Source organism: Coregonus lavaretus (genome assembly GCF_964263955.1).
Source record: "Coregonus lavaretus genome assembly, contig: HAP1_SCAFFOLD_1425, whole genome shotgun sequence".
Taxonomy (NCBI): Eukaryota; Metazoa; Chordata; class Actinopteri; order Salmoniformes; family Salmonidae; genus Coregonus; species Coregonus lavaretus.
Window position 1 is genome coordinate 59,957 of NW_028167056.1, and position 27,646 is coordinate 87,602.

The following is a 27,646-nucleotide window of genomic DNA, read 5'->3' on the forward strand; positions in this document are numbered from 1 at the left end:
CTTTGGCAATGTTAACATACATTTCCCATGCCAATAAAGCCCTTAAATTGAATTGAGAGAGGGAGAGGATGCTATAAAAATGTGCACAGCAGGATGCTATAAGACTAACCTCAGACCGAGAGAGAGATATCTAATGGTAGAAAGATCTAATGGAGTGCATGCACTCATTTCAAAACTTGGTGACACTTTGGTACAAGAGCCCTACATGTTTGTCTGTTACTGTCGCTTGTCACAACTTACCTTTTCACAAAGAACAACCCCAACCAAATAAACCCCAGAACATTTGACTGATTACGTCGTGCTTTGTGTGTTATAGTGCTCGTACAGCACAGCAGGACCATCCACACTTCACACCAAACCGCCAACAAATCTCTATCAAACTATGTGATTTGACAGTGTTCTAGTGGAGCGTGGTGTTTCATAGCCTTCTGATCCCAGATGTAGTCTGGAAGGTCTAGTCTCCATTCAGTGTTGGTAGAACAGAAAACATGCAGACCATCTGGGCCTAGGCTGTATGCGTCCCAAATGGAAGCCTATTCCATATAGTGCACTACTTTTGACCAGTGCCCATAGGGGTATGGTTAAAAGTAGTGCACTATGTAGGGAATAGGGTGCCATTTGGGACGGAACCTCCCACTCCTCCAGGAATATCTGCTGCTATGAAGACGTCAGACTAGGAAAAAAAAGCTGTGTTTTTTTACGTTTTAGATAATGCAGAGCACTTTGTCCATTTTCGTGTTTGAGTTACATCTAATAAAGGGCATCAGTTTGAATTTAAGAAAGGACTCAACAACAATTTCTCAGCCATGCACTGCAACATTCACACAGTGGATTCAGATGATCATCTCACTAACCAGACAAAAGACTGCCATTGGAGTGCCCAGGTCAATATACACCCAGAACACAATCACACACATCTCACTCCTTGAGACTTAACACCATTGACACCACAGGAGGTTGGTGGCACCTTAATTAGGGAGGACGGGCTGGTGGTAACGGCTGGAGCGGAATGGTATCGAATACATCAAACATATGGTTTGAAGCCATTCCATTCACTCCGTTCCAGCCATTATTATGAGCCGTCCTCCCCTCAGCAGCCTCCACTGATTGACACAATGACCATGGTGAGTTTAGGGTGGACCCTTTAGGATTAGTCTGTGAACAGTATACAAGGCTTGATACATACTACCAGACCAGACAGGCATGACTGGAGAGGAGGTGGGGGGGGGGGGGGGGGGTTGTCTTACCATTTATGCTCAGATGTACGCCGTTTTCATTCTCTGGCCTGTACCTGCAGAAAATGGCATCTTTTAACATGTTTGTCTTTACATAAGGCATGTCCAGCTGAGGAAAAGAGAGCCAACTGGGCTAATGGAACGCCTCACCACAAACTAAAGCAGAAATTCAATCAAATGTATTTATAAAGCCCTTTTTACATCAGCAGATGTCACCAAATGCTTATACAGAAACCCAGCCTAAAACCCCAAACAGCAAGCAATGCAGATGTAGAAGCAAATTGATAATAGGCATCTAAATGGTAATATAGCACGTGGTCTACATGATTTCTAAATATATATTTCCCCCCCTATAGGTTCCTACACAACGGTGCAGTGTTTACACAGAGCTTTAAGCTAAGAGCACGGTGGTAGTGACATACAGCAGCTAGACCAATAAAGTGCAAAGCACAGAGAGCAGTTAAGTCAACCAGCATTTACAGACTAATCCCAAAGTAGGTGGAGTGGAGAGGGAAAGGGGGGGGGGTGAGAGAGAGGGATGGAGAAAGGAGAGAGGGATGGAGTACAAAGGAGAGGTGCAGGTTGAGTGACACTGGTACCTGCATGGTGGTTCTGAAAGCCCACTCTAGTGAGGGCGGAGGGGTCGAATGGAGTTCTATGGGGGTCTGGAGAGGGAGGAGGGGAAGGGTGGTTATGGGTGGACGGGGCTGAAACGTTTCATGCATAATCCAGGTGAAACTAGCCACATGGTCAAAGTGGGGCCTCTTGATTGGTTATTTCTAGGGAAATGCGGCTATAGCTTTCCCAATACTGTGTGACAAGCATGGCACAACACCTGGTTCTGATTATGTCAGCATTACAGGGGCCTGTTTCAGAGTGACAAGACCTTTTATTGCTTGTGGTGCATGTATGTGTTAAAATGACTTAGGCTAGTGTGAGAGACGGACACAAGAGAGACCGCATGGAGAGTTTGTAAAGGACAAACTGAACACTCATCATCTCACAGAACAACAAATCGAGAGGAAAAGAGAGGGAGAGAGAGGGGGAGAGAAAGAGGGGAAAGAGAGGAAGGGAAAGGGGTTGGTTACCTGCAGCCGGTTCCTGGATCTTCTCCCTCTTCCGCTTCTTCTTCTTTCCCTAGAAAATATCGAGGTGAACGCTTAAAGTGTGGCTCCAGCACTCACCCTCCCTCCACCACGCTTAGTCCTGCTGCCGTTTGCCCTGTTCACTCATCCCCCGCCGGGCAGCCAACCAGCACCCCTCGCTCTCTGGGCCTGCAGCCAATCACCACGCTGGGATTGGTCAGAGGGGCTGACCGTCTTTACTCCCTGCCTATGAGAGCTGGCTGTCTCTGTCCTCTCCGCACCTGGCTTCAGTATAGTGTGCTCTCTAACAAACTATTAACATAGACATGTTTGGTAGGATCCATTCCAGAATGTTAGGTTTTGAACCCCATCCTTGCCTTCCAATCGGAGCAGGTAGCAAACTTGGCTGTCCTCTCCTCACCTGTATCAGTGTGTGTTCTCTAACAACCTATCATGAACAAAACAACATCCATCACCATACTTATATAAAGACTTCAAGTGTAGAAGCAACAGCAGCGTATGTAGTCTTTTTCAGTCTCCTAGTACCAAACATCAATATGTAATTAAAACATAAAAAATGCTAAATATTACTTGGGAGAGCTGGTCCTCGACTGATTACCATGGAGAGCGTCAGTCAACCCCCCTCCAGTGAGCACTGATCACTGAGCTCCACTGTGAGTAAGTGTGTATGGATTTATAGCTTATAGCCAAATCCCCTAGGGAGGGGGACTATAGGTAGAGATAGTGGCGTAACAGTCATTCTAGTCAAATATGAGCAGCACTTTGGTTTCCTGCTGCAAAGTCTACTAATCCACTTATTTATGATGAGCTAATCTGGGTTCCTCTCACACCGCTGTGGCAGACAGAGAGAGGAGAGAGGGAGGGAGGGGGAGGGGGGCAGGTGATGTGTACAGTAGTTATGACAGTGTGTGTGGTACAGTACTATGAAGGGCTTAGTTTATGTTGGAGGGGTGCTTGGTGTTAAGTGTGTGTTATGATGGAATGGATGTGTGCGAGCAAAGCTTCTCTCTATGAGACACATACAGTGGTAGAGGCCATCAGACCATGAGGTCATCCTCTACTTCCTGGCTTATTGCTTTAGCCTATCAGATCTGTCAACACCAATAGGGTAAGGGCTAGGAGTTGACATGGAAGGAGACTAAAGTCTGTACTGTGTTGTACTGGATTGTCCTGCCCTATACCGTCCTGTCCTGCAGTGTTTCCCCCAGCATGGTGTGGTGGCGGCGGGGCGACGGAGGCAGAAGGTGAGAGGTGCTGTGCGGGGCTGTCCAGAGAGGAGGCAGATGACCACTACAAAGAGCCCCTGTGGTGGTGGAGTGAAAGTGAGTGCTGGAGCCACACTTTTTAACAACGGCAGGCGCTAGCATACAGTCACATACACGGAACGGTCTCACACACACACACGGAACAGACACACACAGATGAACAGGACACTAACATAACAGGTGCCCTGACACACACACACACACACCCACCCCTTGTTGCTGTGCCATCTGAAAATCACACAGCAATCTACTCGTCACTCTAAGTGTCTACGCTCCTGGCAGGGGCATCAACTCTGTTTACATATCCAAGGCTTCCATGTTGATACGGAACATCAAAGACTGGCAGCACCATCACAGGCCACTATTCTCAGTGTCGTATAATACGGAGTCTCATACTACAATCCATTGTGCTGGTAATAATAGCATGGAATTAGAGTGCTATGAATTACACATTAGGCTGTAGCATAGCAGCTAAAAATGGACACCATTATCATGGAAACGGCTAATGTTTATTAGAATGTTGTAGCTAGCATTGTGTTAATAAAGCTAACAAAGAATACTAGCTACTGTCCTGAAATTCATAAACAACAATTAGCCTACATCAAAACTGAACAGGCCTGGGTACAAATAATATTTGAAATACTTGAAATATTTTAGTGGTGCCTGATCAAGCTTGACTGGCTAAATGTGACCAATGGAACAGCCCCAAAAGTGCAAACCCTGCTCATCTGGCACGTCAGGCAGACTCAAACAAACACTCAAAAGTAATTGAAAAATTTCAAATATTATTTGAACCCCGGTCAGAAAAATAAAATCACAGTTGACAAATCACACACACACACACACACACACACACACACACACACACACACTCTCCGCTGCCAATCTGTTTCCGTATGATACTTACATAATTATCTCTGGCAGACCAGCCTGGGTAGAGCTGCATGTGGAGCTGCCGTTCCTTGCGGGCTAATTCGTAATACTTAGCTTGCTCTTCTCTGGATAAAGCATGCCACTGTTTCAGTACGTGGAGGGAGGTTACAAAACAAGGAGAGAGAAAAAAAAAAAGGTACAACAGCACACAGTCAATTACTGGTATGCACTTTCATGTCCCCTCCAAAGACACGGGTGCTAGTGTTTTGGTGCAGAAAAACTATTCCTTTATAAAACGTACAAACGTTTGGTAAAAAAAAATTATAAAAAAGGGCGAACATGATGAAGAGATTAACATATGGGAAAGAGAGAAAAAAAAATACTTTGATTTCATATCAAAACACTGGTTCCAATTTAGTGGCGCTTTTGCTTCAAACTATGTCAGCGGGCAATTACTGAACAAAGGCCGCAAACGGAGCTTTGCTGTGGCTGGCTGCCCCAACCAAAAAGGCTTTGTGTTAAGGTTTTAAACATGTTCTAGCGGTCTCTTTCTCATTCAGTTTCTTTCTTTCTTCTACCCCAATTCTCAAAAAGGAACACATTGTCATTTCCAAACCACACTATTATTATCTACGGCAAGTTTTTATAAAAAGTCAATTTGGTTAAAACGTCCGCTAGTCAGTCAGGCAGAAAGTGGATCCGCCTGATGAGGGAAAGTAACAGGTTCGGACAAAGAGATGGTCATCATGATTAGTCCCTTGAAGGACCTTGATGTAGAAGAGTTGAAGGAAGATCTCAAACATAGAAAGAGAATCCATAGAAAGGGCTTGGAACCTCTAACCAGTCAACCCATTATGCCATCATTTGTATATGTATTTATTAGGGATCCCCATTAGCTGTTGTCAAGGCAGCAGCTACTCTTCCTGGGGTCCAAACACATTAAGGCACTTACATTACATATAAAACAAAAGATAAAACAGTACATCATATAACATTATTACACCACATCATTACACTCTCCATGATTTGCATGGGGAGACCCGCTCTATGGATTCCATTTCTATGATCTGGAAGCCCTCTAGCTGAACGAGAGATGCTGTCAGGTGGTTTTGGTTTACAGAAGAACCCAAAATGGTGGCTTATGGCCATTCCCCTAGCACACTACCCTGGCCATCACCATCACACTAAAGGTTTCAGACAAGGGGGTGGTTAACCGTTCTCCACCCCAGGTGGGGGTGCTCTAAACATGGGTTCTCCCCTTCACCATACGTACCCTCCGTCCCAGGATCTGGTTGATGGCGGCGCTCTCCTTGAGCGTGCACTCTGCCACCACGTTGGCCCTCATCTCCTTCATGTACAGCATGAAGGCGTTCAGCGGCTTCTTGATGTGGGGTCTCTTGGGCTCCTGCTCCTTCCTCTGGTCCTGGTGCTGAGGCTTCCTGGCAAAACAATTGGCGAGAAAAGAACAAGGGAGCGAGGTAAAGAAGGAGGAGGGAACAGCGGCGGTGATAAAAAAAGAAAAAGAGGGTTGCGATGGAGAAACTGGGCCTCCTGGAGTGTGAGAACAAACGGCGAGGGGTCTGTTTCGCCTCAGCCAATTGGGAGCGAGGGTGCGTGCGTGCAAGGGGTTTCCGCGATGCCAGGAGTCTTTAATCATGTACAGTCATACAGTCTTGGCGCTTTCAAGCGGAGAGAGCGATTACTTCACCAGTAATGGCAACCAAACCTTTCCCCCCCCAGCACACACACTGCCAATCGCTTAGTAGCCCCAGCGGCACAGGACCTTGATGTGTGTCTGTGTGCGTCTCTGTGTGTGTGTGTGTGTGTCTGTTGGTATGCATGTTGTGATGCCAGGGGCCAAATGATGCGTGGTGGGGCCCTTATCAGCTCTGTGAGGCCCTTGTTGCTTATCTACTCACATCAAGGTGATAGGAGGGAGGGGAGGTTGGACTGCTGCGTTGTTGGGACATGTGGTTGAGTCACCAAATACCTGGAAGTATCCTGAACTCTGAATGTGCTGCTAATACCATGAGGAGGAGTAGAATAGTGAGGTGTGTTTTGGTAGGAACGTGTGTTTTCAGTGTAACAGGGGAGAGGGAGGCGTGAGTGTTTGTTTGATCTACACTCTACTCACGGCTGGCCCTGTGTGAAGCGGACCCAGAAAGGGCCACTGTTTGGGGGACTCACATGTGCATCAGGTCGTTGTCGTGCTGGGGCTCGTGTTTGACCTGGGGGTTGACGATGGCCGGGTGGGGGATCCCTGTGGCGTGAGGGCCTGGGGGACCCGGGACCATGTGGTGTGAGAACCTGGAACAAGAACCCATGCATTAACTTTAGAACCTCGTCCTCTCTCTCCCCAACATACTCACACTAGGTGAAATAAGAGTTAATAGATATTCAACGAAAATACAGGAGGGGGGAGGTTTGAGGAAAGTACAGGAGGAAATCATCTGGGTCCAAAGCCTCTCCTGTCTATACCAGCACTGTCCTGACACATACCAACCAGAAAAGGGGGAGAGAGAGGAAGATAAATGAGAAGGAAAGAGAGATCCAGAGTGAGGCCTCATACGAGAGCTACTAACATAGTGCAGCTCAGAGGGAGCCGCTGACACAGGGCGCCTTTTGAGCAGCTAAATAGACAGATGAATATGCGAGAGCACATATGGGGCGGTCCGATGGACTGGCCTGTTTGACATGTGCTGGGCACAGAGAGAACCAGTGTGGTTCACAGCCCTAATGAGAGAGTCCAGGGCCTGGATTTCCCCTCTGTGTGCCTGTCTGTCTGTAGGATCATCCTTCTCAATGGATCCACATGTACAGTACTGTATATAGTTTGTCTCAATCTTCACCTGTTGAATGGGTGGTTGTGTGTGTGTCATCCTAAACGTACCATCCCAGTGGGGGCGTGATCTGTCCCACTCCTCCAGGGGAGAGGGGGTAGAAGTTGGTCATGTCCGGCCCGGGGTGATGGCGCTGCATGCCTGTAGAGAGACAGGATGAGTGGTACTGTCCTGTATGAGAAGGAACAGAACATGCATTCAATGACCCGACCATGAAGATAACACGTTGTTGAAACGTTGTTCCATAGAGTGTTTTTACCATATTGTTGTTGATACCGTACATTATTTGGTAGAACATATAATATAACCGTGAATGAAGGGTAACCACCCAATGATATTCCAGCATCTTTGAATGGTTTGATCCTGCATGTCACTGACATGACAAGGACATCTGTGCCATGCGGTGTTGGAATTCAGTGTATGAACTGTACGTGTGTGTGGCGGTGTGCCAAGTGTGTATTATTATAATAATAGACACAGAAAGGTTCACATTTGCCCCCATGTAGCCCTCCAGTCCGTCTCTCTAGAAGTGGATCAGTGTTCATTAAGGCCCGTCTCTCTGTGCTTCTTGTAACGCTCCCTGCAGACAGCATTCACTGGGGCTCTGTACTGTCACTGGCTCCTCAACACAGCTAAGCTCTCCCGCTCTTCATCAACGCTAGGCCTCTTGGGCTTCAAGGTCAAGGACTCTCAGCCTCCCTCCGCTTGTTGTGGAGGCTGGAGAGAAGTTAAACTGGAATGGAGGGACGGAGAGAGGGAAGAGGGGAGGGTGAAGGAAATGAAGGTCCCTAGTAAATGGATATGTCAGACTGGGAGCTATAGTGAAGGTGTGCTGTGTAGGCCCGTGTAGAAGGCCCTGCAGTGACATACACACACACAGAGAGAGACAGAGCGAGACAGACACAGAGGAGAGACAGAGACAGAAGAGAGACAGAGACAGAAGAGAGACAGACACAGAGGAGAGACAGACACAGAGGAGAGAGACACAGAAGAGAGACAGACAGAAGAGAGAGAGACAGACAGAAGAAAAGGCAAGTGCCTCCAGATTAACACCATCTCCTAATCCCAGATGGATCCAGGCTTTTCTCCCTCACCCCTTCTCTCCATCCCCCTCCCTCTTTCTTCTCAGGCTGCAGTCTAAAAGGGGTCTAACTCCCTCAGAGGGGCAGAGAGAGGAGGCTTATCTCCAAAGCCACTGTAGCAACGCTGGATTCCAGCACCCCCAGCCCACTTATTCACCACCCCAGTCTCAGGGTGCTCTGTAGGGCACTAGGGAGGGATGGGAGGAAAGGGAGGGAGTGAAAGGAAGGGGAGAGTGAGAGAGAGGAATGGGAGATGTAAGGAGCAAAGGGTGGAGGGAAAGTGAGAAGGATAGGAAAGTCAGGAGGGAAGGGAGAGAGATGGAGACGGAGGGAGGGGAGCTCAGTGTTAACACCAACTCAAAGCACTAAAAAGGTGTGTAATTACTCGCTAACATCAACACGCTTCACACCATTTTACCCTCCTAGCCTTGCTTCTCAGAAAACACTACCTCAAACATTTTCATACCCTTATCCAAATCTAGACATACCTTGTATTCCAATATATGATCTCATATTAAAATATTATATTTTAAGTGTTTCATTTTTTCATTGTAAATTACAATGTGAAGTCTGAAATCTACATGTTCAAAGGGCTCTGGAGTTCGACCTTCGATCCGGCGTTACCGCCCGGCACATATTAGAGCTTATTAGGGCCCATAATGAGAACATCCATGATTTTTAAAAATGATTAATGAGAAGATCAAAGTCCTGATCCCGCTATGGAGTGTAGCGAGCCGAGTGGCTGATGAAAAAAAAAATATATGACACAGAGAACGAATAGGCAAAAGTGTGATAGAAAGAGCGAGAGAAAGAGAGATGGATAGAGACTGCCTTCGCTTCCCTACATATCTTTAGCTCTTTTACAGTATCTAGGTCTGGAAATGCCAGGGGACTTAATGTATAGCTAATTCATCTAGCAGATCTCTTCTACATGGACCAGTCCAGGCTATGGGAGTGTGTGGATCGATTTAAACTCAGATCTCCTCCAGCGGTTTCTTCATATAACTCCATTCTCTGCTATGTTTATCATCAACCCTCATACTCAATCCCTGGGGACTACTCACACCAAAATGTATGAGGACTGTAAGTGAGGACCAAAATGTAAAAACGGAGCACTCTGGAAAGCATTATTGTAAAGAAATCCTGTAGCTACAAGGGAAGTGAATGACTTTCTGGAGCAAATGTAGGCTTTCAAATGTGAGTTCCCACTAAATCCCCTATTCAGTTGTCCTGCTGTGTACAGGTACATAAGATCACTACGATGTCTGGATGGATCTGGTGTACGGTGGCCATATTGGATTATTTACTCAACTGCCTCGTCATCACACATCGCATCCTGTCTGGTCTGCCTCCTGCTTTTAAGTGGAGGGGGGGGGGGCTGTTGCGTTGCAGCCGGAAGGAAGAGGGGAGGAGAAGAGGGGAGGGGAGTGCATATGGAGGGCCGGGGCCAGACCAGTACAAGGCCTATGAACCTCTGCCAAAGTCTCACCCTGACCGTGCCTGGGCTTTCCAACTGCCTTTGTGCTCTAGCGCCTGTCAGGGATTTTACCTTGACGTTTTTTACCCAGACAGACAGAAAGAGAGAGCGAGAGAAAGAGTGTCAGATATAGGGTGACGAATGGAGGGAGGAAAATGAAGAGAGAAAGAGGTTTTCAGCAGTGCGGTAAAGCCGACTGCCTTGCCTTGTCTGAGGAGCTGTCTGCTTTATGCAGGTAGGTGGGGAGATGCAGTACGCCGTGTGGAGGAATGTGTTCTAGTTTTCTTTCTCTGAGACAGATCGTCACCTAACCACCTTGTGTAGGTGGTTGGGTGAACTTATGTTACATTTCCCTCAGAGGAATAGCTTTGGCTTCATGCCTCTGTGGAGATGGGTAGTGATGAACACAGTGTGATGTGAATATCTTTACTACACAGAACAAAAATATAAAAAACGCAATATGCAACAATTTCAAAGATTTTACTGATTTACAGTTCATTTTAGGAAATCAGTCAATTGAAATAAATTCATTAGGCCCTAAACTATGGATTTCACATGACTGGGAATACAGATATGCATTTGTTGGTCACAGATACCTTAAAAAAAAAAGTAGGGGCATGGATCAGAAAACTAGTCAGTATCTGGTGTGACCCCCATTTGCCTCATGCAGTTCGACACCTCTCCTTTGCATAGAGTTGATCAGGCTGTTGATTGTAGCCTGTGGAATGTTCACCCAGTCCTCATCAATGGCTGTGTGAAGTTGCTGGATATCGGCAAGGAACTGGAACACGCTGTCATTCACGTCAATCCAGAGCATCCCGAACATGCTCTTTTGGGTGATATGTCTGGTGAGTATGCAGGCCATGGAAGAACTGGGACATTTTCAGCTTCCAGGAATTGTGTACAGATCCTTGCGATATGGGGCCATGCATCATCATGCTGAAACATGAGGTGATGGCGGCGGTTGAATGGCACGACAATGGGCCTCAGGATCTTGTCACAGTATCTCTGTGCATTCAAATTGCCATCGATAAAATGCAACTGTGTTCGATGTCCGTAGCTTATGCCTGTCCATACCATAACCCCACCGCCACCATGGGGCACACACGTTGACGTCAGCAAACCGCTCGCCCACACGACGCCATACATGTAGTCTGCCATCTGCCCGATACAGATGAACCGGGATTCATCTGTGAAGAGCACACTTCTCCAGCGTGCCAGTGGCCATCGAAGGTGAACATTTGCCCACTGAAGTTGGTTCCAATGCAGAACTGCATGAGCTTCTCTGAGACGGTTTCTGACAATTCTTCGGTTGTGCAAACCCACAGTTTCATCAGCTGTCCGGGTGGCTGGTCTCAGACGATCCCGCGGGTGAAGAAGCCGGATGTGGTCTGCTATTGTGAGGCTGGTTGGACGTTCTGCCAAATTCTCTAAAACGACGTTGGAGGCGACTTATGCTAGAGAAATGAACATTGAATTCTCTGGCAACAGCTCTGGTGGACATTCCTGCAGTCAGCATGCCAATCGCATGCTCCCTCAAAACATGAGACATCTACCGGTCAAAAGTTTTAGAACACCTAGTTACTCATTCAAGGGTTTTTCTTTATTTTTACTATTTTTTAAATTGTAGAATCATAGTGAAGACATCAAAACTATGAAATAACACATATGGAATCATGTAGTAACCAACAAAGTGTTAAACAAATCAAAATAATGAGATTCTTCAAATAGCCACCCTTTGCCTTGATGACAGCTTTGCACACTCTTGGCATCCTCTCAACCAGCTTCATGAGGTAGTCACCTGGAATGCATTTCAATTAACAGGTGTGCCTTCTTAAAAAGTTAATTTGTGGAATTTATTTCCTTCTTAATGTGTTTGAGCCAATCAGTTGTGTTGTGACAAAGTAGGGGGGGTATACAGAAGATAGCCCTATTTGGTAAAAGACCACGTCCATATTATGGGAAGAACAGCTCAAATAAGCAAAGAGAAATGACAGTCCATCATTACTTTAAGACATGAAGGTCAGTCAATACGGAAAACTTCAAGAACTTAGAAAGTTTCTTCAAGTGCAGTTGCAAAAACCATCAAGCGCTATGATGAAACTGGCTCTCATGAGGACCGCCACAGGAATGGAAGACCCAGAGTTACCTCTGCTGCAGAGGATAAGTTCATTAGAGTTACCAGCCTCAGAAATTGCAGCCCAAATAAATGCTTCAGAGTTCAAGTAACAGACACATCTCACCATCAACTGTTCAGAGGGGACTGTGTGAATCAGGCCTTCATGGTTGAATTGCTGCAAAGAAACCACTACTAAAGGACACCAATAAGAAGAGACCTGCTTGGGCCAAGAAACACGAGCAATGGAGTCCAAATTGGAGATTTTTGGTTCCAACCGCCGTGTCTTTGTGAGATGCAGTGTGGGTGAACGGATTATCTCTGCATGTGTAGTTACCACCATAAAGCATGGAGGAGGTGTTATGGTGTGGGGGTGCTTTGCTGGTGACACGGTCTGTGATTTATTTAGAATTCAAGGCACACTTAACCAGCATGTCTACCACAGCATTCTGCAGCGATACGCCATCCAATCTGGTTTGTGCTTAGTGGGACTATCATGGTTAATGATGTCCACTGGTTTAGTGATTTGAGTGGAGCGGGGCATTGCCTACCTTGTTTGGGGTTGACATCCTGGGGGTGGTGTCCGGAGTGGGGTCCCGGGGCGAAGTGTTCGTCGCTATACGTGATGAGAGGGGTGAGTGGATGGACCGCATGCGACGGCTGCACCACCGGAACCTTATTGGACTGGAGAGGGGGGAGAGAGAGAAGCACGTTAGATAAGGCATTACATTACCTTTCCTCAAGTCAGTTAGCAGCTAGCATTTCCAGAGTTTTCCAGCGCTAAATCAAGTCCCGGCCCTCTCTCAAATGACAAGGGTACGGCCGTTTGGGGATTTGTGTAGCACACACACACACACAAAGGAGCTGGTAAGATGAAAGAGCCGGTGCAGTCACAATTTTCCTGTTTTTAATTATATTTCCATGAGGTCGAAATTAGACTCTGAAATTGTGAAAATTATAATGCCCTTTTAGTGTAAGAGATTTTGGAGGGGAGGAAAAACACCTGTAATTTCAGCCTGTTCAGGTGGCATGGAGTTTTTGGCCCACAGCATGACATCACGATCTGATTATTCTGGACCAATGCATACAGTGGGGAGAACAAGTATTTGATACACTGCTGATTTTGCAGGTTTTCCTACTTACAAAGCATGTAGAGGTCTGTAATTTTTATCATAGGTTCACTTCAACTGTGAGAGACTGAATATAAAACAAAAATCCAGAAAATCACATTGTATGATTTTAAAGTAATTAATTTGCATTTTATTGCCTGACATAAGTATTTGATCACCTACCAACCAGTAAGAATTCCGGCGCTCACAGACCTGTTAGTTTTTCTTTAAGAAGCCCTCCTGTTCTCCACTCATTACCTGTATTAACTGCACCTGTTTGAACTCGTTACCTGTATAAAAAGACACCTGTCCACACACTCAATCAAACAGACTCCAACCTCTCCACAATGGCCAAGACCAGAGAGCTGTGTAAGGACATCAGGGATAAAATTGTAGACCTGCACAAGGCTGGGATGGGCTACAGGACAATAGGCAAGCAGCTTGGTGAGAAGGCAACAACTGTTGGCACAATTATTAGAAAATGGAAGAAGTTCAAGATGACGGTCAATCACCCTCGTTCTGGGGCTCCATGCAAGATCTCACCTCGTGGGGCATCAATGATCATGAGGAAGGTGAGGGATCATCCCAGAACTACACAGCAGGGCCTGGCCAATGACCTGAAGAGAGCTGGGACCACAGTCTCAAAGAAAACCATTAGTAACACACTACGCCGTCATGAATTAAAATCCTGCAGCGCACACAAGGTCCCCCTGCTCAAGCCAGCGCATGTCCAGGCCCGTCTGAAGTTTGCCAATGACCATCTGGATGATCCAGAGGAGGAATGGGAGAAGGTCATGTGGTCTGATGAGACAAAAATAGAGCTTTTTGGTCTAAACTCCACTCACCGTGTTTGGAGGAAGAAGAAGGATGAGTACAACCCCAAGAACATCATCCCAACCGTAAAGCATGGAGGTGGAAACATCATTCTTTGGGGATGCTTTTCTGCAAAGGGGACAGGACGACTGCACCGTATTGAGGAGAGGATGGATGGGGCCATGTATCGCGAGATCTTGGCCAACAACCTCCTTCCCTCAGTAAGAGCATTGAAGATGGGTCGTGGCTGGGTCTTCCAGCATGACAACGACCCGAAACACACAGCCAGGGCAACTAAGGAGTGGCTCCGTAAGAAGCATCTCAAGGTCCTGGAGTGGCCTAGCCAGTCTCCAGACCTGAACCGAATAGAACATCTTTGGAGGGAGCTGAAAGTCCGTATTGCCCAGCGACAGCCCCGAAACCTGAAGGATCTGGAGAAGGTCTGTATGGAGGAGTGGGCCAAAATCCCTGCTGCAGTGTGTGCAAACCTGGTCAAGACCTACAGGAAACGTATGATCTCTGTAATTGCAAACAAAGGTTTCTGTACCAAATATTAAGTTCTTCTTTTCTGATGTATCAAATACTTATGTCATGCAATAAAATGCAAATTCATTACTTAAAAATCATACAATGTGATTTTCTGTATTTTTGTTTTAGATTCCGTCTCTCACAGCTGAAGTGTACCTATGATAAAAATTACAGACCTCTACATGCTTTGTAAGTAGGAAAACCTGCAAAATCGGCAGTGTATCAAATACTTGTTCTCCCCACTGCATGTATCCTCCTACTTTGAAGGGGTAAGTGGGGTAGGCTCTAGAGTCTAGACCATCCTATCCGCCAATCAGGGTTGTGTATGTAAATATATTTACATTTGTATCAACACGCCCACACAATCAGACTGAGCATTTCAGGGAAATAAATTATTACAAATATATTTTGTTCAGGTGGCATGGAGTTATTTTCATGAAATAAACAGATTTATTAGACATACGTAAAATAAAATAAAACTGCATGGGGGCTTTAATGGCGCAGTAAAAAATAAAACACCTTCCCGCAAGGGAGGTCTCAATGTCCTCCCCTTCCAGCCTTTCCCCAACACCTCAAAACTTTGTTTAGCCTTGGTCAGTGAGTACTGCCCCTATTTCCTGCTTAAGGGCAGAGGGGGGAGGAAAGAAGGGGGAGAGTGAAAGAGAGAGCCCCACAGGGTAGAGTTAGAGCAGAGGTCTTAACGGTGAGATCAAAGGCAGTCATTAGCCGGTGAATAAGAGCAGTTCATTACAGAGCCAGCGCCGGGGGGAAGGAGGGGAGAAGGAGGGATGAGGGATGGAGGAGGGGTGATAGAGAGAAAAAGATAGGGCAAGAGAAAGAGGGAAGGAGGATGAGAGAGAGAAATAACATATGTTTCCCATGCCAATAAAGCCCCTTGAATTGAAAGAGGAGAACAAGAAAGAGAAGGAGAGAGAGATCTCTTAGAGACGTCTGCGGTAGAACCAAAAGGCAGGGTTAATCACGTCAGCAGTGGTCTGGCCACAGCACCCCCTTCCCTACCACCCCCCACCTCTGGGCTGACACAGAGACCTGCACAACCCCCCCCCCCCCCCTCCACCCTGGCCAGACCCCCAGCCGCTTACAAGCTCCAACAGCACTGAACACATGGTACTGCTTAGCCATGCTAAATCTACTATTCACGATCAGAGCACCCAGCACTGGCCCTGGATCTGCTTGACTTGTACAGTCAAAACAGCATTTCTAAAGGATATACTGCTTTGTCTGAAAAAACTGTCAATCTATTTTGGTGTGTATAAGAATGATGGGTAAACGTATAGCATGATATTTCAAAAGGCTATACGCTTGATCTGAAAGTCATCCATCAACCCATCCTATACATTTTGACTACACCCAATCTTGCCCAACATATAAAAAATGCTAGCAAATGATATCCCTAAATAAATAAATATATATATATATATATATATATATATATATATATATATATATATATATATATATATATATATATATATATATATATATATATATATATATATATATATATATAAACAGCACTAGGTGACTTTCATTGGCTTCATTTGCAGCAAGGCGATTCATGCTAAGGTGACATTCTCAGCAAGCTAATTTGTGGCAGGTCCACCACCCCCCTGGAATTTCCTGTGTTGCCGGACCGGACCCTCACAGACTGGCACCACTCTACCACCTCTCCTCCTACCCCATCTGGGAATGTCCTAACCAGGGGTTTAGCAGTAGGGTGGGGTGGAGGGGTTTAGGTCTGCACCCTGGCCAAGGATCTCAGCTATGCACACCTTACTAAAAGGGGGGAGGGGGGCTTCATCAGTGTCAGATTCCGGGGCCTGGTTAAGCAGCAAGACTCCCAGGTCTCCAGCCCTCTCTCTTTTGCTCACACACACACACACACTCTCCAGCATCGAACATATCAAGTGCATTTGGCTTAACCACCTCTTACGTAATGTTGGATCTTGCCTCAAAATAGTCCAACGTTTTCAGAACTAATTTCCATAGTGATGAAAAACACCCAAAAAAGGGTTTCCGATCGAAAACAGAGTGAGCATCAACAAAAAAATTATAATCTCAATCCAACTTCAAACAAACAAAATTAGCTCACTCATAGCAACTAATTAGTCCCTAAACCCTGACTCTAAAGTCCTGAAGTCCCAGGAGAACCCAGGTCAGCCAGAATCAAAGGTCAGGGGATAATCTGTGTGCTGGAAATAGCTTTAATGGCACTTTATCCCACCAGGATGAGGACTGGAGAGGACTCCCTAATAGAGGGCCTGATTTGGGCCTGGAGCAGCCAGGGACATGCCTATACTAGTTGGGGCTAAAATTATACCATCCTCACCCCTCTTCGCTTAATTATTACGCCTTTCAGGTCCCATTTGCTTCCCTGTGGGAACGAGATAAGAACCTGGATGGAGGATTTTTATTTAAGCTCTCCAGTCTTCGGGTTCTCTTCTCCGACAGAGGGAGAGAGAAGGGAGGATTCTAAACCATATATATAAAAATGAGACAATTTAACAAGCATGCAGTCAGATGCAGGTACAAAAACAAACCCACTTCCCCCCATATCTCCAGCTCCATCCCATGGCAGAAAAACCAACACGGCCCGCTTGCTGACTGACTCTCTGGCACCTGAGAAAGCCGAGGAGCTTTTGAAATGCCCTAGCCTCCACCATGTTGGAGAAGACCTCTTTCGTGCTCTCCCAGTCGCAGCTGTCACAGCCCATTTCTCTCAACTTCTTAATAAACTGTGCCTCCATTGTGTACCGTCCTTAAGGCTAAAGGCAAAATCCACCAGGGGAAACCTGAGGGCTTCTGTGACCGACACAGCTTTTACTGAATCTAGGAGGCACACATGCATCCTCTACCTAAACAATAGCTCCACTACCATCCTCTACCTAAACCATAGTACCACTACTACTAGCCAGCACCATCCTCTACCTAAACCATAGCACCACTACTACTAGCCAGCACCATCCTCTACCTAAACCATAGTACCACTACTACTAGCCAGCACCATCCTCTACCTAAACCATAGCACCACTACTACTAGCCAGCACCATCCTCTACCTAAACCATAGTACCACTACTACTAGCCAGCACCATCCTCTACCTAAACCATAGTACCACTACTACTAGCCAGCACCATACTCTACCTAAACCATAGCTCCACTACTAGCCACTAGCCAGCACCATCCTCTACCTAAACCATAGCACCACTACTAGCCAAAAGCCAGCACCATCCTCTACCTAAACCATAGCACCACTACTACTAGCCAGCACCATCCTCTACCTAAACCATAGTACCACTACTACTAGCCAGCACCATCCTCTACCTAAACCATAGTACCACTACTAGCCACTAGCCAGCACCATCCTCTACCTAAACCATAGTACCACTACTAGCCACTAGCCAGCACCATCCTCTACCTAAACCATAGCTCCACTACTAGCCAAAAGCCAGCACCATCCTCTACCTAAACCATAGCCCACTACTAACCAGCACCATCCTCTACCTAAACCATAGCCCACTACTAGCCACTAGCCAGCACCATCCTCTACCTAAAACATAGCACCACTACTAGCCACTAGCCAGCACCCTCCTCTACCTAAACCATAGCTCCACTACTAACCAGCACCATCCTCTACCTAAAACATAGCACCACTACTAGCCAGCACCGTCCTCTACCTAAAACATAGCCCACTACTAACCACTAGCCAGCACCATCCTCTACCTAAACCATAGCTCCACTACTAGCCACTAGCCAGCACCATCCTCTACCTAAACCATAGCACCACTACTAACCACTAGCCAGCACCATCCTCTACCTAAAACATAGCACCACTACTAGCCAGCACCATCCTCTACCTAAAACATAGCACCACTACTAGCCAGCACCGTCCTCTACCTAAATCACAGCACCAAGATGTCTGTATACAGACGCCAAAATAACATGTTAAATTGTCACAATATTAAAATGGACAAGGAGAGTTTTGGGGGAGTTGACTTGCACAAAGAGAAGGGAGGGGTATTTCTGTTCCCCCAGAAAACCCAAGTCATTCGAGGTGACCCGGCATCACTGAAGGAGCTGCCATTTTAAAACTTTAATAGCTCCAGGTGGTTTCTTATGGACTAGCCGCGCCACGCCTTCCTTTAAAATCACTTCCTGCTTTATGCCAAGTTTACAAAGAATAGATTTTAAAAAAGTGGTTGCACAGCTCCGACTTGACCACGACCGTGGATGGTCATGCAATGTCGCCTCGATTTGATCGCCCCTTCTTATCCCCGTGACGATGGCTGTGGCAGCGGAGCGGCTGGCGGCTATATTGGAGGTCTTTTTTATTGTCAGGGAAGAAATAATAGGCTTAGGTTCTCTTTTCTATTCATATTTCACACACAGAGACAGAGAGAGACAGAGAGAGAGAGGGCACGGATTTGAAAATAAACGTTCCATTTGAGAATTTTATAACCAGGCTTGGCCGGCCCTTTTCAAGCGGCCTTAGATGTGGTTTGAAGAGAAATTCATTGCGCGGAACTGGAGCTGGCAGAGAGCTACGGTGTTTGAGAGGAGAAACTCCAGCTCCAACGCTTTGCTTTGTAAGAGAACAGGGAGGCTCAATGCCTTGGGGCGCTGCTCTGCGTGTGTGTGTGTGTGTGTGTGTGTGTCAAAAATGGGGGGTGTTGCTTGGGCAAAGGAAACTGGTGTCTTGTGTGAAGGCGGTTGGATGGATGGGTGGTCGGATACAGTCCGGTTCTTTTTCTGGCTGACCCCACTACTGTTAGATTTAAGGTTGTATTCCACACAGAGTCAGGGTCTAGTATGGGTACCACTGTGGAGGAGCATAGTCTTTCTGCTGGTACAAATCAGTGTGTTTGTGCACCCAAGTCCATATTTTTGTGTATGTGCTTGTGAATGCATGCGTGTATACCTGCATGGGTATTCAGATGTCCCATCTTAATTTGATCAGTTTCTCATAGCAGAAAAATAATCCTGCAGCAACAGGAAATGTGAATAATTATGTGGATTATAATTTTTAATTGTCATTTTTGTAGGGGTTGATACATTTTCAGTAAGTATAAATCAAGTCTGACATTTTAAAGTGGAAATAACAAACTTTAGAAGCCTTTTTAAACGGAGGTTAGCATTTTTAGTCAAGAATCTGGTTCAGGAGGCAGCTCTGCAGTAGTCACTATGCGACAGCCAAAAAGTCATAAAATCTGATTTTAAACCTAACCTTAAGCACACTGCTAACCCTAATGCCTAACACTAATATCGCCACCCCTTCCCTTACATAGTGTACAGCGCTAGTCGACAGTTGGCTAACCCCCCCCCCCCCCCCTCCCCCTGCCTGCTTGGCATCTCTAACTCTTCTTCCCCTGTCACCACTTGCCTTTTGTACTCCACTCCATTATCCCTCGCCTGCCGAGTGAGGGGGGAGGGAAAACGAAAAAAGGGGGACGTTTATAATAATCGCTTCCCACTTCTGTAATTTATATGCAATGAGGACTCAGCGTGCCCGTAGCTACAATCAAGTGTGTGCCGGAACCACGTGAGGCGTTTCCACAAACAGTCGGGGACGGAGAGACTAAAGTGGCAGATTCCCATGATTCCCCATGCTGCTAAATCCGCCGACTGAAAAGCCCTTCCTCAGCTTCTGGCTGTTCTGTTATGCAGCCAGGGCCCTTTAACAGCCACACCTGAACACACACACAGAGAGAGAGAAAGAAGAGAGAGATCGAAGAGAGAGAGGAAAAACAAATCCAATTTTGATAAACTCCCATATCTATTAGGTGAAATACCAGTGTGCCATCACAGCAGCAAGATGTGACCTCTTGCCACAAGGGCGACCAGTGAAGAACAAACACCATTGTAAAAACACAGACATACTGAAACCGAGAGAGATAAAAAGGTATAACCGCAGACACAACAGAATGTGTTAATGTGTTGGCACCCTCAGCGGGTCAGATGAAACCGGAAGCATCCGGTTTTTAGGGGGAAAGCAGAGAAGAGGCGAAGCCTGAAAACCGGATGCTTCCGGTTTCATCTGACCCCAATCAGGTCTTTCTTTTACGCCTGCTACGTTAAGTTAATGTGCTGGTCAGCTTGACGATTACTCTTCTTGGAGAGTTTTCACCCATATTCCCGCTCTGCTATTCTGATGTCTGGATTGCTGCACACCTGCTTGACCACACGTGACCTGCCGGTCTGGGTTTCAGGCGGGACTGTTTGATGACAAGCTACACACAGTCTGTCTATGAGTCAGTCAGAACATACTAGCATGTTAGAGAACAATCACAGTGTATACATACAGTACAGAGGACAATCCCAGTGTATACATACAGTAGAGAGGACAATCACAGTGTATACATACAGTAGAGAGGACAATCACAGTGTAGACATACAGTAGAGAGGACAATCACAGTGTATACATAGAGTAGAGAGGACAATCCCAGTGTATACATACAGTAGAGAGGACAATCCCAGTGTATACATACAGTAGAGAGGACAATCACAGTGTAGACATACAGTAGAGAGGACAATCACAGTGTAGACATACAGTAGAGAGGACAATCACAGTGTAGACATACAGTAGAGAGGACAATCACAGTGTATACATACAGTAGAGAGGACAATCACAGTGTATACATACAGTACATTAATGTAGACTAGTTCAACATGACACTTCAGCCTCTACTGAAATTCCCTCATCAGTCTCTCTCAGCTGAGAGAAAAGGATTCTGAAAGTAGAAAACGGAGGAGATCAACTAAGACGACAGCAAAACCAACCCTGATCCTGGCTCTCCTAGCTTGTTTGAACACTTGTTCTCAGACAGTGCCACTGATGACTCCGTACAGGGCTACTGTAAAAAGCTGAGAACACAAAGACGGTACATAGAGAGAACTGTGGGTGTGGGGCGTACTTAATCGCTATGGAGACATACATAGTCTGGCCAGGTGTTTCCTCTCAGTGGCTCTGCGTGTGTGTGTGTAATGCCAGACCTTTGCACAACAAAGGTGACCAAACACACCCCCTCCAAAAACGTCCCCCTCCCAGTTTCTCTCTGTTTATAGGCCACAAAGAAAGGGACCGCCACTCTCCTCTCTCCACTACCTCTCCACCAAAACACACTACCAACCCGGGTGAAGTTTAAATAAATAACCAATTACCATTCCCAGAGTGGTTCGAACCCCCAGGAAGTCAGTCAGCCAGCCCAGCTCTCAGTGAAGTGTTAAAAATTGAACGTTTTATTGGCAGGATGGCCTTTAGGCCAGGGGGCTTAATGTAACGAAACCCAATTAATAAGAGAAGAAAGCCAGGCCGCCAGCGAGGGATGGAGGGAGGGAGGGAAAGGGGGAGCGCCACGCGCCCAGGGTAATGAGAAGTACGAGGGGAGCGGAGGAGTGAACGAACGAGGGGATAGAGAGGAGTAGAGGAGGAAATGAAAGCCTGCCCCGGAGAGAAATGTACATCCATGAACTGGAACCCCCCCCATTCCCCTGTCCTCAATCTCATAGCGTCAGTCCAATAGTCCAAGCCAGCTCGTTGCTGCCTGAACTAGTTATTCAGAAGTGTCCATCCATATTTAGAACAACCTTAGATTAACATTGACACCCGTTTTTTTTTGCCTTTCAGTTTAAACTTCTCCCTTTACATTTATTTGCATTGACCAAATCCCATTTTCAATGCTACGGTGATGTTGACTGAATTACAGTGGAAATCTAACACGTGAAGAACCAGTCACTCATCATAAGACCCCTCTTAAACAACAAACGCCACCAGGAGAACACACAAACACAGTACATTAATGCGCAGCGAGACGCCACGACGGGCGAAACGCTAAGAACACACAGCCTGCAAAACAAACACTAATGTACACACACATTCTACAGTAGAGACTCCCATGTGTACCCACCCCACCCACCTCCCCACAGCCCTCCTGCTCTGCCTGCATATGCAAACAAAAGGGGCCCAATTTACAGCTAAGTGTCATCTTTCCATATCACCAACAGAAGCTCTGAATAGGACACAGATGAATTAGGATGTATTACCCAACATCCTTGAGTTTTCAGATTGAGGATTCAACAGAGGCTGAATGGGGCTGAATAACCCAAACCATTGACCCTCTGGCTTCAAGTGTATTGCCCCAAGCAAACCAATCACACTGGCTCACACTCTCCTCTCATGAAGGTGCCAGTTGGGATAATGTGTGTGAAATAGGCCCGCTCTGATGAAAAGACCCAGGTAACATTTTCTCAAAGTGTAGAAACTCTGTTCTTTCCTTGTGTTTTGGGAAACTAGGCCATTAGAAGCACTGAGTTATAACAAGAACTCTCTATAGGGAAACACTTAAAAAGGACTATAGAAATGCTAGTCCCCGTCAAATGGGTTAAAAAGATTCACTACAGCTATATTGGGGGTTGGGCCAATGTTCTGAAGCTCAGTGGTGGTTGAGTTCTGTGAAAGTTGCGTTTGGGTTGTGTGTGGGGGATGGGCCAATGTTTTGAAGCTCAGTGGGGGATGTGTTGTGGTTGTGTGAAGTTTGTTTGAGCGATGTGTTGTGGGTGTGTGGGTGTTTGTGTGTATGGGGGGGGGGGGGGGGGGCAATGCTGGGCCAATGTTTTGAAGCCTTCTAGTGCCTTGCCTGGTAGTTGTGTGGAGGTTGTCGGAGCGTTGTGTGAAGGTTGTCGGAGCGTGTTTTGGCAGAGCCCAGGGCACTGTGCAGGATGTTCACCTTGTGGCGGGGTGCAGGCCTCATTATCACAGCAGGACCTGGTCACATCAAAGAGCTGAGAAAAGGGCAAACATTCCACTGAAGTGCCACTGTCAGCAGGCCTGGCTACCCCCCACCAGCCTGACCAAGACCTGCAAGCGTGCTCACACACACATTTTTTAGTTACATATATAACGTAAATCGGCACTTCTCATGTACGAGCCCAGGCAGACACAGTGGAAAACCCCCACAATGAGTGAGTCACACGACTGACTGCAGCTCTTTGTCCTGGCAGAGTTTATGGGAGAGGGAGAACAAACTCTTCCACACACCCACTTCACCTACATTTCAAACAAAATTGTGATTGACCATCTAGGGATCCCCACAACACTTTTTTTAATCAAGTAACTTCTTTCGCCTATAAAATCAAAAATCTAGTGTAGTTGGCTACAATATCAGCTAAGATGACAGAAATACTGGTTTCTAATGAGGTGATGGAGAGAAATTGAACTCTAGAGACCTCTGGTCTGAATCGGGTAACCGGTAAAGCTGACCACAAGCAGAAGTTGAAGTTGTGCACCTGGGTCTGGCACCGCTCTTTATCTTTCTTATTGAATCAAAAACGGCAAGTCTCCGTCGATCAATTTTTAGCTACTACCCCACTGCTGCATGAACACACTGAATGGTTTATCATTAGAAACCTTTTGGACCGCCACATTCACAACAACGAATGCTAGCGAGCCAGGACCCTTAGAGGAGGCACACAAATGAAAACGCAGCACAAGCTAATGTTTAGCGCTCGCTAAAACCCAAGCCCGAGTCTCACGACACAATAACAGAAGGAGAGAAAGGAGAGAAAACCAACACAGAATGATGGGGGGAGAAAAAGTGCTGAGAAAGTCAGCCTCATGCGCCACGTTTTAGAAACCGAGGAACAAGAGAGGATTTGCCTGCTACACCTAGATAGTGTCCCCCCCCCCTCCGCTCTCAGCCAGGTATTCTGGGCATGAATGGCTGTCAGTTTGGATTTGGGAGCTCAGCGTTGAGGGGGGAGAGTCTGGCTGGAGTGGCGGGGGTCTTTGTGCCTGGCTCTACCTGTGGAGGAGGGAGCTGGAAGTAGCAGTCAGCTAGCAGTCCCCTCTCAAAGCGCTAGCTTGCTCCATGCTAACTAGTACCTAACATTTGATATTGAGAGCTGTAGGCAGGTAGCAGTTCCCCCTCAATATGCTAGGTTCATAAGAACTCCTACAGTAACCTAAAATCTCTTAGTGCAGTGGTTCCCAACCAGAGGTACTAGAACCCCTAGGGGTACTTGGCCTATCCACAGGGGGTACTTGAGAAGAATCATAAGACCATAGGCCTACTGGTAAAATGCACGAGGGGGTACTTCAGAGGTACTCCGGGTAGAGCAGAATTCAGTTGGTGGTACAGTAACAGGTTGGGAACCACTGTCTTAGTAGTCCTCTTTGACATGCTACCTAACAAACACTAGCCATTGAGGGAAAGGGTAGCTAGCTTAGCCATAGGGTCATGGAAGGGTGGTGAGAGCCAGTGGGAGGCAGATGGCGACAGGCTGGCGGGGAGTGAATGTTTACGAGGAAGGTTTGAAACGGCACGCGTCGAGGAGAGGAGCGCGTATCAGGGGTGAATGATTTGAATGGGAGTCGCTTGAGCTGGGGAGTGTACTGACCTAGTTTCACTCGTGCGCACACACACACACACACAACCTTGGGGAGGTAAACACTCTGGCACAGTGGTAGGTAGGGGATCTAATTCAATGACAACAGAGCAGGAGAGTGAGCCAACGGTGTGTCTGCTAATATATTTATATTATTAATCAAAAAAAGGCAGTGAAATATGATGTCCACACTCATGTAAAGGGGGGAAGTGTTGTATGCACACCTATTGTATATTAATGAATATTACTTTAAAAATAGTTTTGCTGACCGGCATTTTGCTCCTGTTTTAACCATAGCAACTCAGAGGATCCATTCTGCCCCAGAGCCATGACGCCTGTGTCCTAGCGGTCTTACATGTGAACTTCTGACCCCACAGTCACATGATCAATGGCCTTTTCACCTCAGCGCACCTCTGCTTTTTGAAGACCAACGCCTCTTAGCCGTCTACTCCCACTGGCTAGGCAGCTAATAGACTTCAGCAGGCTATTGGATTACCTATAGTGAGTCATTTCAGCTTCGTCGTGAAATATGAAGGATAAACTGACCTAAAGTCAGTCAATTTTTACAAAATTATATTTTGATAAAAAGGTGGAGGAGGTTTCTACATAAGGGGCTTTTATACTACTCCTCCTCTTACTCTCTAGCCAAGATATAGTGTTATAAGCCCAGTCATCGTTACTATAAGCCAAAGCATTAATCATTGTGGATCCGGTTACAAACCATTCTTGTCTTTTATAAAGTAATGGACAGAACTACAATAGGTCCGACTAGCAGCCCAGCTGTTGTTTAGGTACAACTCCTCGTTTTTAAAGGGTTAACCGGTGAGACACTAAACACCTGCTTTTCAGCCTGGAATTAGTCATTAAAACCCCACATTTTCAGCTTCTCTCACACACACACACACACTCTCTTCAGATCTGAATGAAAACAAAGCCATTCTAAAAAGGCGTAATCCCCTCGGAACAAATGGCTATTCTCCACCCATGTATGACTCGGGCTGCGTCCTAAATGACTCCTTGTTCCCTTTATAGTGCGTTACTTTTTAACAATACCCATAAGACTGGTCAAAATTAGTGCACTATAAAAATCGGGAATAGGGTGCCATTTGTAATGCACCCAAGGGAACACTTCAGCCAACCTTTCCAGGATCAACCCAGTCACAAGAAAAGCTCCGCCCCTATTGGTTACTTTTGTGAGACGCTTTTGTAGAGACATAACACAAACCAAAACAACGACCGTGTTAAAACACGGTCCCTGACAACGGTCGGACCATTCTCTCGACCACCTCTTAAGAAATGGTAATCGTCTTACTTTGTCATGATATATTCAAATCCTGATTGTAAAGAAAGAAACTGCATGAGGCCAAGCCCAACACATGTAGCCCATTCATTCATCTGATACTACACTTGAAATAGATGCAGAATGACAACGAAATTAACACAACACAGCACGGTTATAATTCAATTCTATTTTCTGTGGCTCTTGAAATGAATGGACTTGTACAGTATTTCCTTTGTGTATCAGTCTCATTTTAGACTTAGTGGGGGGTAGCTATGTTCCCATCAGTCCAATCATCACTCTTTACACTACAGGGCCTATCTCGTATGAGCCAAATTGTAGTGTCTCTCTTCCAGCATGGCTAGAGATAGCATGAGACCAACAGAGATCACCAACTCATGAATAGCACCCCAATATGTCATTGCATTACACCATTACAATGCTCAAAAGCTTCTGTGGTCTGAATATGGTCTATACACAGGAACACAAAGAAAATGCAACACTCCGCTGGGAGACTAGCCTAGCATTCATTCACACCTCTTTCCAGATCTCCTGCAATATCAGAGAGATGAATTAGCCAAAGCCAGGCTTGGTGCACCGTGGACTTTTATGAAGTCAAAGAATCTCGGTGAAACGTCTATGAACCTGTCATATCCCATCCTCTTTATAGCTGTCCATCTTTGTACGGAGCGAAGACCCTGTCTGTGTATAGGGTTCACATGAAGGGTGGAGTGGGATTGAATAGCGATTGAAGAATCCCCATCTCCACCAAGGCGCCCATCTTGATTCCTCTTTTCTTGGTGGCGTAAGAGGGGGATAGGAGGGGGTTCATTTGCTTTTTCCGTCCCCTTTCATCTCAAAGATAGGTGCGTGGCGGGGGCAGAGGGGGATGAGGTTGGGGCTCTGGATCGATTTGATATTTGGATGCATTGTTTGATGACGGGGAGCTCAAAGCCGAGGACGTCCCTCTGAAGTCTCTCCTGACGGGAGACATGAAAAGTCTCACCTGGTTCCCCGAGCGAAACTGAGGTGGGTAGATTGGGCAGACAGACATACAGATGCCACACCAACTGGGCAATGTTTTTCAGTGTAGCTCCCTCCATTTTCTCATTTTAGATCTCAATCCTTGTCACATATAGCCTATTAATAATTATAATTCAAAACATGTATTTTCCAATATTTTCAATACAGAATAGCAAGACTGTCAACGCTTAGTTCCTAGTCAATATATATATATATTTTTTTTTTACAGTGACAAAGGAGTAAATCCAATCCACTCAGTTTCATTTATTCACCATTTCAGTCTTTACAAAACAAACGTCACCGACATCCATATCATCACTGGTACCCCAACTCTAGAGCTGGGACGATAAACCGAAAATGATCAACACTGACCAAACCGACCACTTATCGTGGACATTTTGCTGATATCGTTCATTATGATAAATAACCTATAGGGCCCTACTAGAGAAATGTGTTAAATGCTAATATGGGTGATTGTTAAAATGGGACAATTGAGCAAC

The 27,646-nt window shown here is 46.1% G+C and overlaps 1 protein-coding gene across 2 annotated transcripts in view; it reads right to left on the minus strand.

Moving 5' to 3' along the window:
* Nucleotides 1–27,646, minus strand: part of LOC311113940 (lymphoid enhancer-binding factor 1-like) — a gene marked incomplete at both ends in the record, with an annotated part of 47,087 nt that overhangs the window by 7,477 nt on the left and 11,964 nt on the right. The window contains 7 exons of one of the 2 annotated variants that reach the window (XM_084189214.1): nucleotides 1,257–1,291; nucleotides 2,324–2,372; nucleotides 4,514–4,621; nucleotides 5,753–5,918; nucleotides 6,667–6,786; nucleotides 7,370–7,460; nucleotides 12,546–12,678. In XM_084189214.1, the coding sequence (XP_084045340.1) occupies nucleotides 1,257–1,291; nucleotides 2,324–2,372; nucleotides 4,514–4,621; nucleotides 5,753–5,918; nucleotides 6,667–6,786; nucleotides 7,370–7,460; nucleotides 12,546–12,678 (702 nt within the window). Of the gene's footprint in view, nucleotides 1–1,256; nucleotides 1,292–2,323; nucleotides 2,373–4,513; nucleotides 4,622–5,752; nucleotides 5,919–6,666; nucleotides 6,787–7,369; nucleotides 7,461–12,545; nucleotides 12,679–27,646 lie in introns of those variants that run through there. The other variant, XM_084189213.1, reaches the window with a different exon arrangement.